This window comes from Charadrius vociferus, unplaced genomic scaffold (assembly GCF_000708025.1).
Source record: "Charadrius vociferus isolate BGI_N301 unplaced genomic scaffold, ASM70802v2 scaffold2, whole genome shotgun sequence".
Lineage (NCBI taxonomy): Eukaryota > Metazoa > Chordata > Aves > Charadriiformes > Charadriidae > Charadrius > Charadrius vociferus.
The window spans coordinates 1,352,594-1,370,500 of NW_009647595.1; the positions used below are offsets into that span (position 1 = coordinate 1,352,594).

General features: G+C 39.0%; 1 protein-coding gene across 1 annotated transcript in view; it reads right to left on the reverse strand.

The window, feature by feature from the left end:
• RAD21 (RAD21 homolog (S. pombe)) overlaps nt 1–15,618 on the reverse strand; it is a 21,058-nt gene extending 5,440 nt beyond the window's left edge. The window contains exons 1-11 of the mRNA XM_009880988.1: nt 15,444–15,618; nt 13,441–13,570; nt 11,171–11,270; nt 10,087–10,193; nt 9,005–9,208; nt 8,296–8,421; nt 7,975–8,097; nt 6,512–6,735; nt 6,024–6,189; nt 5,500–5,651; nt 3,846–3,995 (exon numbers count right to left, since the gene is read on the reverse strand). Coding sequence (XP_009879290.1) covers nt 3,846–3,995; nt 5,500–5,651; nt 6,024–6,189; nt 6,512–6,735; nt 7,975–8,097; nt 8,296–8,421; nt 9,005–9,208; nt 10,087–10,193; nt 11,171–11,270; nt 13,441–13,570; nt 15,444–15,587 — 1,626 coding nt within the window. The 5' untranslated portion in view covers nt 15,588–15,618. The remainder of the gene's footprint in view (nt 1–3,845; nt 3,996–5,499; nt 5,652–6,023; nt 6,190–6,511; nt 6,736–7,974; nt 8,098–8,295; nt 8,422–9,004; nt 9,209–10,086; nt 10,194–11,170; nt 11,271–13,440; nt 13,571–15,443) is intronic.
• Between the last annotated feature and the right edge of the window lie 2,289 nt (nt 15,619–17,907).

The following is a 17,907-nucleotide window of genomic DNA, read 5'->3' on the forward strand; positions in this document are numbered from 1 at the left end:
TCACTTCTCTCCACTTGGACATTGAGCCATTGACTGCAACTCTTTGAGCGCGACCGTCCAGCCAGTTCTTTATCCACCGTCTGGTCCATTTGTCGAATCCATGTCTCTTCAATTTAGAGACCAGGATATCGTGTGGGACAGTGTCAAACGCTTTGCACAAGTCCAGGTAGATGACATCCATTATCTTCCCTTGTCCACTGCTGCTGTAACCCCTTCATAGAAGGCCACCAAATTTGTTAAGCGTGACTTGCCCTTGGTGAAGCCGTGCTGGCTGTCACCAATCACCTCCTTGTTTTCTATGTGCCTCAGCAGAGTTTCCAGGAGGATCTGCTCCATGATCTTGCCAGGCACAGAGGTGAGACTGACTGGCCTGTAGTTCCCGGGTCTTCCTTCTTTCCCTTTTTGAAAATAGGGGTTATGTTTCCCCTTTTCCAGTCGGCAGGAACCTTGCCAGACCGCCATGACTTCTCAAATATGATGGCCAGTGGCTTAGCAACGTCATCTGCCAGTTCCCTCAGGACACGCAGATGTATCTCATGAGATCCCATGGACTTGTGCACTTTCAGGTTCCTCAGATGGTCTCGCACTTGATCCTCACCTACAGTGGGCAGTTCTTCACTTTCCCAATCCTCACCTTTGCATTCTGTGTCATGGGCAGTGGGGCTGCAGTCCTTGCCAGTGAAGACTGAGGCAAAAAAGTCATGTAGGACCTCGGCTCTGTCTCTGTCCTGGGTAACCAGTTCTTGCGTTTCCTTCTGGAGAGGACCCACATTTTCCCTAGTCTTTCTTTTCTCGCTGACATACTTAAAGGATTCTTTCTTTGTTTTAATGTCCCTGGGCAGATTGAGTTCTGTCTGGGCTTTAGCTTGTCTGATTTCTTCCCTGGCTGCTCAAACGATTCCTCTGTATTCCTCCCAGGCTACCCATCCCTGTCTCCACTCCCTATAGGCCTCCTTTTTGCTTTTGGTCATGTCCAAGAGCTCCTTGTTCATCCATGCAGGCCTCCTGGCTTTTCTGCCTGCCTTTCTCTTTGTAGGGATGCATCGCTCCTGAACTTGGAAGAGGTGGTCCTTGAATATTGACCAACTTTCTTGGGCCCCTCTTCCCTCCAACGCTTCATCCCACGGCACCATACCAAGCAGCTTCTGCAAGAGGCCAAAGTCAGCTCTCCCAAAGTCCAGGGTGGTGAGCCTGCTGCACACTTTCCTCCCTGCCTTGAGGATCTCAAACTCGACCATTTCATGGTCACTACAGCCACTTGAGTTTAACATTGTCTATCAGTCCCTCCTTGTTGGTAAGGACAAGGTCCAGCATAGCTCCTTTCCTCGTTGGTTCCTCAACCACTTGGAGAAGGAAGTTGTCCTCGATGCAACCCAAGAACCTCCTGGATTGCCTATGCCTGGCCATGTTACCCTTCCAACAGACATCAGGGTGGTTGAAGTCACCCATGAGGACCAGAGACTGTGAACGTGCTGCAGATATCACTGCAGCTTTTGCTTTTTTATCAAGCCACAAGGTTTAGACAACCTGAGTCACAGGATACATAGGAGGAAGACACACATGTAAGCTGATGTACCGCAGCAAGGTTGCCCACCACTATGATTATACCTCAAAATGTTATGCTGACAATTAGTAAAACAAAGTTCCACCATGACAGCTGAATGAGACTTCAGTCTAATCTAGGATTCCTAGTAGTGAACACAGTATCAACAATGCTTTTATTTTGCAAACATTAATAAACACAGATATGATCTTTCACCGTAGAAAGAGAACCATTGAAAAGGAAAATAGGCTGTTGCTAGAAGCCACGAAGGCTGGCTTTAACATGGCAGCACCCCATGTCCTATGAAGCACTCACCTACACAGAACAGTACTTGTTTATGGAAGATGTATTATATACGGCTTTTAAAATAAGAGCTTTATTTCAAATCAGCAATTAAAAAAAATCATGATGAAAGCAACACATGCAAGTAGTATCTATTTTGTTTCCAGTCTTAACTCAAGAGCCCCAAGCTGTGCAGAAACTGTTTGGCAAATTATTTTATTTCTCAGAATTAAGTCAGCATGTATTTCTTCCCTTCATTGTACCACTTTAACACTTCTCTGCATCCAGCAACATCCTGCAGTGGTCAGGCAACTGGACTAGATGATCGTTGTAGATCCTTTCCTTCCAACTGAAAATATTCTATCTGCTTTTCACATTGCTAGGAAAATCATCTTGACTAAAGTAATTCACATTTCTTTGTACATGTGACTTGTTACAGAAGAAAAATTCACATGTACATTATGCACTCACGTAACATTTTTTCCAACAATAAAAGATTTTTAAAAAATATTATGCATTTTGGGTGCAAAACAAAAAGAATCAATGAAATTTGTTTTTATATCCACAGAATATTAAATACTGTAGCCAAGAAATAACTGAAGTTATCACATTTTGGGACACAGGCAGTTGAATTTGGTCTGTGTGGCAAGGTTTTGGTAGCTAGGGGGGCTACACAGATGGCTTCTGTGAGAAGCTGCTAGAAGCTTCCCCTATGTCCAACACAGCCAATGCCAGTCAGCTCCAAGATGGCCCCACCACTGGCCAAGGCTGAGCCCATCAGTGACAGTGGTAGCACCTCTGTGATAACATAATTAAGAAGGGGGGGAAAAAAAAACATGCAACAGCAACTGCAGCAGGAGAGAGAGAATATGTGAGAGCAACAACTCTGCAGACACCTAGGTCAGTAGAGAAGGAGGGGGAGGAGGTGCTCCAGGTGCCAGAGCAGAGATTCCCCTGCAGCCTGTGGGGAAGACCATGGTGAGGCAGGCTGTCCCCCTGCAGCCCATGGACGTTAACAGTGGAACAGATATCCACCTGCAGCCCATGGAGGACCCCACGCTGGGGCAGACAGACGGGCCTGAAGGAGGCTGTGACCTCATGGGAAGCCTATGCTGGAGCAGGCTTCCGTCGAGATCTGGCACCCACGGAGAAAGGAGCCCACGCTGGAGAAGGTTTGCTGGCAGGACTTGTGATCCAATGAGGGACCCATGCTGGAGCAGTCTGTGAAGAACTGCAGCCTGTGGGAAGTTGTCACAGTGGAGAAGTTCTCGGAGAACTCTCTCCCATGGGAGGGACCTCATGCTGGAGCCAGGGAAGAGTGGGAGGAGTCCTTCCCCTGAGGACTAAGGAGCAGCAGAGACCACATGTGATAAACTGACCGCAACCCCCATTACTTGTCTCCCTGTGCCACTAGTGGGGAGGAGGTAGAGAAATCAGGAGTGAAGTTAAGCCCAGGAAGAAGGGAAGGGTGGCAGGAAAGTGCTTTAAGATTTGTTTTTATTTGTCATTACCCCACTCTGATTTATCAGTAATAAATTAAACTTATTTCCCCCAGTTAAGTCTGTTTTGCCCATGATGGTAATTGGTGAATGATCTCTCCCTGTCCTTATCTTGACCCATGAACCTTTTGTTATATCTTTCCTCCCCTGTCCACCTCAGGAGGGGAGTGACAGAGTGGCTTTTGTGGGCACCTGACGTCCAGCCAGGGTCAACCCACCACAACGGTTTTCTTACAAAATCTACTTTTATTAAGCAGCATGAACTATTTAAAATGGAATAATAAAATTAAGTTCAGAACTCCTTGTGTAAGGCATCATAAATATATAGATTGGCTTAATCCAACCATGTGTGAGAACAGGAGAACCTTCTAATTCAAAGCAGAATGTATATGCAATTTATAAAATGGTCATGGAATAACTTTTAAATCTGTATTTCCAAAGTTTATCGTTTCCCAAATAAGCACTGAAGATTCTTCACACATCCTTTCTACATAGCTTGCTTTTAAAAGCTTAGTTCTTACCTCCTCCTCTTCCTCCTCCTCTTTCTCCTTTTCCTTCTCCTTCTCTTTTTCTGGCAGAAGTTCTAGCTCTGGTATTAGCTGACAGATGTTTTGGGGCTCCTCTGGAGGCATTTCTACAGGTGGTATTTCCAGCTGTTGCGATGGTGGATGCTTTAAGAGTACACAACACAGTCAAACAGCATCATTTCATCAGTGCTTTTACAACAGAATGCTGATGCTACAAGCCAGTTTCACAAAATCAGAGTCTCTAAATCTCAGCCATTCATCAGAATTTTTACTTTTTGAAAAACGAAAAGCTTTCTTGGTTTGTTTTGCTGTCCGTACATGTATTTTCAATCCTTTAGAGTCTACTGAAACCAGAAATTATGATACCACTATAAGAAAAAAGGCTTTCCAATAACTTCACTAAGTCCACCATCCAAACAACTGACCTCATTTCTTGGATCAGAAAGTGCGACTTTAAAATCCCACGTAACCAGATGCAGTGCTACATGAAGACACTTTAAGTGACTGGAACAAGACATCTTCAAAACATCAAAATGTTGTTCTTTGCAATACAAGCATGAAGGAATTAAAATGCAAGTACTTTGTAAAGGTTCCAAAAGTGTATGAGTGACTTTGGTGCTCAAGTATCATTCTCAGAAGATATTTGTAATATCAAGAAAAGCCAGAAAAGCAGTTTAACAGGATTTACGTACTCAGTTTTAATAAAATCAACATACAGTATTCTCCACTTGAACCTACATGCAGTTAAGTGTTTGCTAGTAGTCACCTTAACACCTGAAACTGTTTCTACACATACCCCAAAATAGCTCAAAAGAACTTCTATTTAAGTCATACAGCAGGTTATCCCTACAGTTATGTTGCTAGTGGCCTCATCTGGTTGGCGTGATAGCATTGACTTCTGCACAAAGTCCAAACAGTTGATGCCAATTTCACCCAATGACATGACCAAGAGGAGGAGCAGCAGCTGTCACCCTTTCTAATAAGATAATGTAACATCTAACAGTCTCATTCTACAGTGAACAACCTGTTAGCCAATAAACATGTGAAAAATGGGGTTAAAAATGCACAAATATGACAAAGACAGCATAAATCAGGGCTGTTCTCACTAGGTAAGCATTCAGAAAAAGAATATCCCTTTCATTCTGCCTTTCACAAATATAGTCTCGCATCACAGCTTTTCCAGAAGAGATAGATATAAGCTAGTTTCCAAGTCTACTCATAACTCAACTAGGAAACCTTTCCTGAAGATCAAAGTTTTTCTTTGAAACCTTAACCCTGGAACACTAGGACTATTCTGAAAAGGATGTTTGTGCAGCTACCACAGTCCCTTCTTTGTCAGTGAACGCTGTTCATATACACTTGCCAAGTAGAAGAACTTGATAGCTTTGTAAGCAATACACTTTACTCCTTGAAGACTTTTTCTGGAGGAAACAGTGCCATTTCTTTATTCTATCTGCATTTCAAATGTTTCAGTAAGCTTTCCACTTCAGAAAAACACCATAAAGACTACCCAGGGCCAAAGATTCTGATACTACTCCAGCATATCTCACAACATCACAGAAAGCTAGTGCCTCAAATCTGCTCAAAGACACTACCCACTTCTCATTCTCCAAAAGAAAGAAAAAAGAAAAAAGTAAATCTTACTCACAGGTAACACCGGCTCTGGTTCTACTTGCTGCAGTTTGCGTTTAACACCTGTCTGAGGTGGTGGGGGTGGCATAACAGATTCATCCAGGTTGGTTCTGCTGCCTTCCATCATTGATTCTTGTAAACGACTTGGTTCTTCCAGAATAGGTTCATCTAATTCCACAACAAACCCAGTTTTAGATTCTTTGGTACAGTCTGAAATTACATTACTAAGTCCAATCTGCTATTAATTTAGAATTGAGCACTCTAAACAGCCTGCATAGCTTTTGCAGTGACTTAAACAGAATTGGTACAGATGTGCATAGAACCCAATCCAATACCCATTTAATCCATTGGATCAAACTGAATCTCTAAGTGACTTGTAGGAAAAAAGCTATTTAAAGTCACAGACTGTATATCAAGCTAAACAACCATTACAAAGCTGTTTGCTTTATTCATAATCTTTGGTGACTTAATATAAAGCACAAACAAAGGAAGAAAAATAAGCTCTGAGGGAAAGCAGAGCATCTTTCACAAGACACAAACCAATGACATCTCGTTGCTGCTGTTGCTGTTGTTGTTGCTGCTCCTCTCTGGGAACCTCTGGGTTTTCAAAGTCTTTAAGGAACTCATCAAGATTGTCAGCCTCTCCACCTTTCCTCCTCTTTCTTAGGTCTTCTGGTACCAGCGGTGTAAGACAACGAGTAAAGAGCTACAGGGGAAGGATTACATTATTCACTGTAGTAGTTCTCAGTGTTCTTAGTTTCATTTCAGATCAAGTAATTATGGGCCATCTTCCTTTCCCACTGGAGCTCCAACAGTAGTAACTTTTTTTAAAAATCATTTATTACTGTAACTGATAAATATTTTAAGCATTGGTGATATTTTACTTATTTTAATGAGTTGGGTTCTTTTCAATGACGAATACTGCTATCACTATATTGCTATTCATATGCTGATGTTTAGTGTATGAGGTACAGTCCTGAATATAGTCATATAGAATATTTAGAAATGGACCAGCATAAAAACATTACCTTCAATAGCCTGTTATTCCACAAAGGCTGTGCAGGTAGAGAGAAAAGCTTTTCAACTCCACCAGTTTCTTTCCACATCATCAGTTTCTTAGTAGGAGGTGCCAAGTCCAAAGTAGTAACAATATCAGAGTAATCACTTAATTGGGCCCGAATAGTCTTGCTATCCAGTTCTTTCACACTGTCCACAATCAGCTTTCTCTTTCTTTTTGCTTTGGTTTCCTTGACTGTTGAGATTTTTAGCAAATAATGAAGGTTAGCTTAAACAGATACCACACTGTAGAATAATCTTGCAGGTTCTCTATAGGTCTTATTTGCCCATGTATAAAGCTGCCTCAAGAATCTATGGCAACGTTAGCTTTGGGAGGAGGACTGAAAAAGCTATAAGCACTATTAAAGGTCAAACACTCTGAATACTGTCCCATAATCTACAAATTCTTCTGTGTATACTCATAGTTCCACTGAATCTACCTAAGCCTCATCAACGTCCTCAGCTGCACGCGCCTCCCTCCCTCATGGCTTGCTTGTCAGGCTGGTGTTCTTCAGGAGACACAAGGTCCCTCTGACCAAAGCATCAAAAAAAAAAAATCACACCAAGTTTCACGTCTAAGCCCTGTCTGAGCCCTATCTGAGCTTAGGTAGTGTTAATGCAGGTGGTTATCTTACCTGTACCTCTCATCCTGCTCTAGAATGACTTTACTGTAAGTTGTTTACAGCCTGACACTCTGCAGCAGACCCTGAAGCTCTGGGAAACGCTGTCTTTGCTGGTCCCAGCTGATCAGCTAGGACCTCTGTTGCTAGCTTGCCACCAGAGGGCAGTGCTAGGGCTTTTTAATTGGCCAAGCAGTAAATCAGGGCCTGGAGTTCAGTCTGAAAACACAGGATAAACTACATTTTTTCCAGATCTTAATTTTTCTAGTAAATCAGGGATCTGTTTATAATGAGCCAAATACAGTACCAGTTAAGATAAGAAAGTGTCTTGCATTAGAGAAAAAGACAAAGAATTTCACTACTTTGTAGAACTTCAAATACAAAGATGCATCTCCTGAATTCGACAATTCATTAAAGCTATGAATCACTAGAAGAGCTCTCATCCTCAGTGCAAACAGTTAGTGCTGGCCATCACACAGAGAACTGTGCTGCACTACACACACTGTGTTAGAATTCAATTCCAACTTGTATTGTATTTTAACTAGCATGTTTATCAAAAGCTACAGTATCATGCTGCCATACATACTGACCGCAGAAACGACAAACTAGTATCGCCCAAGACCATCAACGTAAGCCACCAACCTGGAACATACTGGAAGGCTACCATTAGAATAAAAAGAATCTATACTTGGTCCCGGGTTTCTCTTTCAACTGAGAAGTAGAGTCAGCAGCAGCGACAGACATTCATTTCCACTCCATCGAGCTAAGGTGGTCTCTGATGGCCCAAGTAAACTATTCCCAAATAGCTTACTCACCGGTTATGTCAATAGGCTCCAGAGCAAAAGCTTCCTCTTCATTGGGAACAAGTGTTGTCTGATCAGTCATAGTTGGTAAAGGTTCAACTGGATCTACTGAGTCTGGGCTGTCTGGTCCACCCACTGCCAATTAAAACAAGTATCTTGCATTATGTCAAAACATTAAGAAACTGCGCTATCCTTCCCAAACCCTCCTCCACATCTTAAGAGTGGTTTGTCACATTTCATACTTTTGAGGTCAACACGCTTTTAAGAAATGAGAACCCCAATTAAATTAGCTGAGAGCAAGTAATTCTAGATCTAGCCCTAGATCATACTCACTTGATACATTATCATCATCATCCATATCATCATGCGGGGGTTGCTCTGGCATCATTACTCCACTTTCTGAGAGTGCAGGTGGGTCATCAAAAATACCACCATCATTGTTACTGAGAAGTTTGTCGTCTGAAACAACCATATGAAAGAATCCATTTTGCATCCACACATTCATGAAACAAGTACAGAGAGATTTATGACAACACAGATAAAGATAGTGCAAAGGTTAGAGAAAACTACTTCTTCAATGCTGACACAAAAGCAATTCAGAGTGCTTTTTCAAGGTGCATTTCAACTTAAATTTTGAGCTTACAGATGATTTTTATTACAATGTAATTGTCACATATTTGCATCTTACTAGGTTTCTTAGTACTTTAGAGAAGCACTCGATGCAAATTAACATATTAATTAAGCCCTTGGAAGGAGTCAAAGAACAAGAAGAGCTGCATATTGATTTTTCTCTGAAGAACATTACGTATAGAGTGGAAAAACTCTGGATGATTTAATTTTACTTCATTTGAAGTATGCCAACGCTTAACATGGTACACATCATCCATATCACTGTAGGACTCACAAACTAGAATTCTGCTGCTGAAGGCATAACTTAGAGAGGGACCTTGGCAACAAAGGAAACAACCTCCCTCTGTCCCTCTGAGAACTAATTACTGAGGCAGAAAGTAGGGCAGAGGAAAACCAAATTTCTCAAACTTACCCAGTATTCCACCATCATTTCCTTCTCCAAAATTATCATCTTTGTATTGGTCTTCATATTCCAGGTGATTGGATTTCTCATTGAGGTGACTAGTGCTCTGTTCAGGTTCCAGTAGGAGATTGGAAGCACTGGTGCTCACTAGCATGTCATCCTCAAACGCACTACCTTCTCTCATCATCTCACGATCATCCATCCCAAAGTCACCTGCAAGAATATGATTTCACTGCTAAAAATGCTAAAGAACCAAGATGCAAGACACCTAGCTAATCAAAGGCCAAAATGTAAGATCAAACTTCATTTCAAGTTGTCTTAACTGCAGAGTTAATGTCAAGATGTAAGGAATTACACCCAGCAATACCATAATGAAAATACTGTGCAAACAATTATAAAAATAACCATCTCCTCTTCAAAGCATTTCATTATACTTAACTGAATTGATTTTAGCAAGATTCGGCTAAATTGTAGCTGCATTGAAAGTGAAGAATTCCCAGGAATTCAAAAAAGTTATACCTTGCACCTCGAGATTGGGCTTCACGTACAGACAGCAAACCAATACCAAATCAACATTACCATCAATACCTAGATCATACTTTCAAAAAGATTGCTGAATTATGGATTGCATTATTGTACTCTGGAAACCAGATATTTAAATACAACTGTCTTCAGGCTTTGATTCATAGCTTGGAACACTGTCCTTGAAAAGATACTAAAGGAATTAAACTCGTGACCCCTGACTGCTTCAGCTTTAGAAATCTTGTGACAGTTTGACTGAAAACATGCTTATGATTAAAACAATGTCTGACTTCATGTTCACACCACATTTTGAAAATTATAATTGACACAGTACTCCACTAATTAACCTGACTGAATATTCTTCAGCTTTATACAGACAGCTAGAATCTTGCTAAATATTAGAGGACAGACTTTTTGGAAAAAATAACATTTACAAGCTAAAAATTAAATGTATTGAAACACAGCACGTTTAATCTAATTTGTTTTGTACTTAGTAGTAATTGCAAAACCATAGTTTTACAGTAACCAAAACTAGCTGAGTAACACATAATAATACACAAAATTTTTACCAAAGTCATTATCCTGGAGGATACTGATGTTGCCTACTTCTTCTCTCATTGTAATTTCTTCCACTCTACTCTGGTTCAAACTGAACTGCTGGGCCACATCAATATCACTTAAACAAACAGAAGGCAATTATTAAAAATCTCCATTAAAAAAATTACCAACAGATAAAGCCTGCTTAGATAAATGTGAAATTAGTTCCTAAAATGTACACTATATGCTTAATTAATGAAAGAGCTGATGGTGAATGTAGAACAGAACACACTACTTATAACAGTAAGACCACTCATGGTTAAAAGCCATCATCCAAATTGTGTTAGCTTCTGGGAAACGTATCAGTAACCTTTCTTACTCCTTGATATGTTGTGGTCACCAATTTTAAATGCCAAATTAATACCTAAGAACAGACTTCCCCACCTTGAACTTCAAAAGCTATTAATATAACTTATTAAAAGTATATCTAGTAACAGTACCAAGCTACCGATCTTTGTAGTGTGTTAATGTGTATTTCTTAGAAGAACACAAATTTTTATGTAGTTTCAAATTCATTTATACTTTAATTTGAATATAAACCAAATAGAACACTGAGTAAAGCAAACTGTATGCCAGAAATTCCATTATGAATAATCCAAAATGGTAACATCATTTCTTCGAAGATCAAGAACTATGCAAGTTGTATACTTGTTATGTTTACAAGTAACATTAGTACTAAAAAGTTTTAAGAATTAAAAGCACCACTACAGAAGGTCAACAAGGATGTTTCCATAAAACTAATCTTGTCTAACCTGAGTACATATGTGATGTAGAGTGCCTTACATGGAAGAAAAAAAGAAAATGATAATACATATCTGATTTTTTCAAAAGCTTGTCAGGACAGCTTTAACTTTGGTTAAAATTACATACTACTCACTATGAACTTAAAATCAATACAAAGATGATTGCATACTTGCTTTGTATACTAGACTTAAGAATACAAGTTAGCTACATTTTTTTTTTTAATTCAGCAATGAGTTTGCTGTTTAAAAACAGGGTCTCAACTAAAACCAAACCCCATTTGCATGGAAATAAAAGAACACAAACCAAGCTTACTCTAGATCAGGAAGTGGTTGGTCAAAATCATGAAATTCCTCAGGTAAGGTAATAGCATTGTAAGCAGCCTCTCTGTTTTCCTCAGGCAAATCAACAACCCCTGCAGAGAATAACATTCAGACATGAGTTCCCATTCCTTACAAGGACAGCATTTTCCCCTGTGCCTTCAGCATTGTTCTCTCTGCATGATCTTCTTGTCTTTAAATAGCGGAATTGAACCAATGCTAGACACCTATAAAGAAACCTTAAATAAGGTTAGCATTAAGATTCAATCCAAATTCAAAATATATACCCTCTAGCCCTTTTACTGTTTTACATAAACCTAGAAGCCTTAAATCACTTGACATTTGTATAGCACAATGCAGAGCTGTGCAGCTAACACAAGCATTGTATGTCATCACAAAGCTACGCAGGGGCCTGCTATAAAATCATTTTATCATGATGCTCCAGATGAGCTACTTACTCCTGTATCTTGGTTTGGGTAAAGCAGTGGCAACACAGTATGACTACTTTGCTACCTGTCATTTAGTCAGTTCAATTAGCTCTCAAAGTCTCCGCACAGTACTGACTGTACTTGGGCCACACACGCTCTTAGGCTTCTGCATTTAGAAGAGCTGGATTACCTAAACCACATACATACCTTTTCTTATCCTCCTGAGATGCTTAACCTGCTATTCAGTAGTCATTCTCAGAGCATGACTATCAGATTAGGCATCAACGAAAAAAAGTGCCAGTAGTTGATGCTCTCTTTTATTCAAAGGCTTAGAGGTCAGGACACTTGAAAGTGCATTGGAAACGCAGGTTCAATTCCTTCTGTAACTTGCAGAAGATGTGAGCTCTATGTTCTGCCTTCTGACCCACACAACACAGGCAATTATGAGGTACAGATACTTCAGAAACACTCTGCCCACTATGTTCCCCTCCACAATGAATAATCAAAGAACCACTGTCCAGAGAGAGCAGGACAATCACGAGTTTGGAGTTTACTCATCTTGGTACTTGGCTAGGAATGAAGAAACCTAGTCTATCCTTTCAGAGCTATCCAATATTTTTACCTGCTGGCTGCTTGAAATAAAATAGATGAATGATTCTCAGAGCAGGCAGGATAAAGACAATGCCTAAGCCACAAAGCTGGTAAACTGAGAACAAAGACAAGTGCCACAACTTGTTTCAGGTCAGCATGCCACTTTTTGTAAATCTTGATTTAAGGTGCTTCACCTTCTACATGAGCTCTGTTGGGAGTGGGAAAACTTGGAAAATATATCAGCTTGTGAAGTCAGACAAATTTATGTGTTCTCATCACCCAGTGAAGTTGAATGCAATAGTAAACAAAACATTTGCAAAAGTCAACAAATTGCCACTGAAAGTTACATAAAGTTCAATGCCCGAATCACAACATGAAGATCAGAAAATGAAGATAAAGGCATGATATACCTTAACTTTCCTCAAATTTACTATTGCATCGGCTTTCAAGAATTGCCTTTCAGAAAAAAAAAAAAGAGTCTTCCTTAAGTTCAGCTTTTAAATCTATTACACTCACAAACTTAAAAGGGTAGAATATGATTCAGCAGCTGAGTATCAAGCAGCATCACTGCCACAGCTACACTCAAGCTGGAAAAAAGTTTCCCAGGCCAGAATTAAGGGAAACTATCAACCATGTGTAAGGCAAGGAATTAACTGCTGGAAAGTCATTTCAGGCATTAATATGGCTCCCCATCTTCATGGAAAATCTCAGAGTAAGCAACAATAAGACGGGGAAGTTGTGTGTCACACAAAAAAGGAAATAATTTTTGCTGTGTACATTACAGTTCATATTATTTCCAGAAACTAATAAGAAATTAGTAAAAAAAACCAGCTTGCTTCTATGTTTCTTTTGCAACTCATAGCAAGGCAATCTTTACCCTTGATGGAAACAAGCTCCCTTCGGTGCTCCTATCCAGCACATGCAACTGGCCCTTTTCAGACTTGTGACAGAAGGTAAAAAACATGCAGCATATTTCCATTTAACATCATACACCAACAACAGCTAAAATCTTAACTGAGATTTTACTGAATCAGCAGTAATAGGAAAAGTTTTTGTTCAGAATTCAATTAAAATATTTTTTTCAGCATACAACTCAGTCACACAGACACTAAAGAAAATAACTTCTATAATCCTGTATAAATTTACGTAATCCTTCTACAGAGACAGGAAGGTAGAATTGTATACCTTCTAAATAAATATCATTATATAACAAAACTTTTCAGAGTGCTTAGATAAAGACAGATACCTGGACGAAAAGCCATCTTAATCTTAATGAAAGCCTCATTACAGTCTGCAAGAAGATATTTTGCTTTCCTGTGGTAGATTCTAACAACACCTAGTAAGAGATGTCCTGAGGTTCGAAGCGCCATCTTCACCTAAAAATATATTGGACAATCAGTGAATTAGATGTAGACTTACTTTTTTCCTTTAATGAAATTTCAGTCAGCTTTGCATGAGTTTTTCAATAACATCAAATATCTAACACACTTACCAAAATCAGCAGAAAACTGAAGAAAGAAAGAATGCTAAGTCTACAGTTCAAGATGACACTCTACGTATTATTTAGAGATGACCTGGCAAATATCAGTAACTTAATAGCAGCTCACTCCAGGAATTCCATAACACTCTTCTGACCAGTAAAAAAAAAAAAAAAAAAGATGACGAGACAAAACCTATTTATCACTTTTTTTTCCTGACATCTTCATTACTTTAATTGGGAAAAAAGTGAAAAATACAAAAATTTGGACAACCATAAATTACAATTTGGTGAAGTAAAATTTGGTTAAAACCTGTTACTTGTCACCTCTTCATCTTCTGTCCTACAGTTAAAGGTAAAATGAGAGAGCAATAGCGGAAGATATGGGGTGTCCATAAACAAACGCTGCCACATTAAAACAAGTTTAAGTTCCTTTCCTCTTTAACCTCACTGCTTTACTATGTAATCAAGTACCTGCTGTGGGAAAAACTGATTAAAAAAATGCAGGGAAACACTATTCTTAAGTACTTTAGTCTGAAAGAGCATGAGACTTGTGTTGAAGGCCATATGGAATAATTGTGTCCCACAAAGATTAAGCCATACAGAGTTTTAACCTCAGCCTCTAAAAATTCAAAATGTTTATTGTATACGATGTCTTCCTAATATTCCAGCTGATGAAAGTGTTACACTAAGTTAAATATATGAAAGAATGCCTATCAAGTTCTCCTTTTTCTAAAAGGATGCTGCAGCTCACTAGTGAGTCCATGAATATTATCATCTTCTTTCTAAACCCTTCCAGAGCTGACACTGAAGCAAATCACTGTTCTGGAATAGTAAGTTATCTCTGTGATTGTACTATACAGTTTTTACTTATACTTAGCAGTTCTTCCAAAATCCAGAGTAGCTTTATAGAAACATTGTTATATTTGTATCAAGCAAAAGATAAAAATAAGTTTCCTTTCTTTCGCAAATAGTTACTTTTCTTGTAAGACATTCGGAGATCTGTTAAGTGACAAAAGCCACAACCATATCAGTCCACTAGTTCTTAAATGGAAAATTTCATTTTAATGAGTAGTAGACGGGGGGGGGGAACCAAACCATTTAAACACCCAATTTCCTCAAAAATCTCTTCTGGTTTCACAACAGTGATCCAGAAGCATTATGTTCTTTCAGTTTTCTTGCCATGCATTCACTTCCCAGAAAAACAGAGACTAAAAGCTTCAAAAGCAAGGCTTTAACACTACAGCATAGTATTTTTATTATATGGAAAATTATAATCATGTAATCAGTAACATTACAAGTTACTGCAATACTTCAGATCTTTTTGCTGTAGCTAAGCGGAAAGATGCTTTGAACTTAGGTCACAAGCATAAACAAGAATATCTTAAGTGTTATTTCTACAGCTCCCAGTAACAGCAGCACTGAAAGAGCATCACCATAAGGCCTTAAAAGTTACCACTTAGAAAGCCTGGGATTTCCTTTCTTCCAAACATTTGCTTCTAAATGATACGTTGTACATCAAGATGTAAGTCCTCCATTTATACAAAGCAAAACATTTTCTAACTAAATTGCACAGTACTTTAGCATCAGAAAATTGACAAGAAAATACTCTTCGGAATCAATAGTATTTCACATCTGAACAGACCTTCCCACGCTTCAAAATAGCAACATTAACAATTTTTATCTGTTACAGTGACCCAAATAGTAACTACCGCCTGTACGCACATTTCCTTTCACTACAAGATAACATTACATCAGCATAAAATAGATACCTTCGGTGAAATGATACTCTCCACACTGCTCTCCAGATTACATTCAAAAACATGGGCTTTGGTTAGCTTCTTATCCCAGTGGGCCGCCAGCCAGATTTTGGCCAGCGGCCCACGCTTGCTGAGGACAAAGTGGGCATAGAACATGGTCCCAGATGTCTAAAACAAAGTGCAAACCTGTAAAGAGAAAAGTAAATTATTTTTGTTTCTATAAATTTCTTTTTATGAGGAACATCCTTGTAAACACACCCCTTATCCACAGTAAGCAAAGCACGTTTGCTTTTCAATCATTAAGTCAGACTATTTGTATAAAACATTTAAGCTGCCAATACTTACAAGTGTTGGCCATGTAATAGCATGTACTTTTATTGCAGAGGAAATACATAGCAGAAAGAACAGCAACCAATGACCATTTACATAATTTAAAAATGTTTACCATCCCACAAGGAAAAAAATCTTGAATATATTAAACTTTATGGTAGCGATACCGAACTCATATAATGCAAACACACACATCTCAGTTTCTATTCTTAATTCAGTAGCTACTACTATGCTATATGAGTATGTGTTCTACATCATTTCAGTTAAACATTCACCATCGTAAAATACAGTCCTAAACTTTTTGGACTTCATCATATTTTCTTAAACACAAAGTACAATTATGTCTTCATTTCTGAACAGACTGCTCTCCATTTCATAATCCTCTTAGTAACACTTCATATGTTTTATTCAAGCATTGATAAAAATGCTAAGAAAATTGACTGCATTATTCCAAACTTCCTCAAGATTTCATTTCCTTCTTTCTCCTTCACCAGAAAAACAGACTTCCTTTTATCTACTTATCTAGTAACTACCTTCTTACAGCTGGTAAGACGCCAACATATCAAACCATGGGGAAGCAGTACAGCATGATGTCTTATGATCTAAACACACCAATTTCATTATACAGTAAGCATATGATTCAGTTAAACTACAAGTTGAGAAAACAATTTGCTTTAAAGAGGTAGAAGATTCTCCACAAACACCTTTTTCTCCAGCAATATCCTTAACTAGGGAAAAAGAAATGAAAGCAACCAGGAGAGAACCAACAAGTGCATTTCAGCTTTTACCTCCTCAATGCCTACAAAAAACACCTGCCAGAGGAAGCACAGCAACCCAACAGTAAAAGCAGGGCAGTTTAATCTGGGCGCACACAGCCAGTGTGAGGAGCATCAGTTTCTAGGCATAAAAACCCCCGGTGTTTCCAAAATGCCAGCACAACTTATAAGCAAATAAGGAACACAGGGAAACATAAACCATTGGTAAACATGACAGCCAGAGAGAGATTCTCAGGAAGCCAATTCCTAAACCATACCAATTCACTTTTTAGGCAAAAGAAACAAGTTTCAAAGCAGCTAGGGTACAGCTGTTGATATTTCTAGGGTATGCTTCACCAAAAAAAAAAAAAAAAACACCAAAAAACCCCCAAACAAACAAACAAAAGGAGCAGCACAATTGTGACTGGTAGAAAAATAAGCATAGGGGCAAGAAAAGCCCTGGCATTACTAGTTCAGTGGAAGCAAAACCAACCGCTAGATATCTGGTTAAAAAATGAAAAATTGTAGATCTAGGGGCAGATCTCTGAAAGTGAAGGCCAATAACTATTTACTTTTTTTTTTTTTTTTCATTTTGTGTGTTAGTAAAACACAGTTTTAATAAATGGAAGCTGAAGGTTAGGGAAAATTATCTTTGTAGTGGTATCATACTCCATACTTGTACCCACTCAGGTGTCATTTAACATGCAAGATGATGAGAGCTGAGTTTCATCTGCATTAAACAGAACAGAGTTGTTTGGACAACAAAACAGATTACCAAGCTTATCTGCCTTAATAGCAGATTGGCCACTGATTCTGTTCATAACCAAGAACGGACACAGTGGAGAGGATTTAAAGGAAATAAAGGCCATGTTCATCTTCAGCTTGAGTTAACACAGAAGAGAGAAAGGATCAAAACTACTCTTGAAAGTCAAGTTAATAGGTTTGAGTAATAACAATGCTGCAGATTAACAAAAGTTAAAATGCCATTTTTATTTGTTAAGATTGTGTGGAGACTATGGACAGCACTGCAAAAAGATGGATGTGATTTTTCTAGGAAGCACAACAAAACAATTTGGGAAGTCCCCTTGACCAGTAAGTTATCTAACAGAAGGAATTCTACTCCCTGACCCCCCCCACCCTCCCCGAGTTTTCTGAAAAAGATCACACTGTCTCAAAGGCCAGCAGACAATTCAATCCCTTGTGCATTTTTAAGGCCTCACAATATTTTTGTATATCCAGAGATGTAACTTTGCAGGACAGCATTTTGACATCTTGAGTTGCTACCACAACCACGCACTGTTCTGGTAACAGCAGGCCTGTCAGTTACCTCTAAATCTGAGGAACAGGGGAAAACACAAACATACAGTTAACAAAACTACTTGTATTACTCT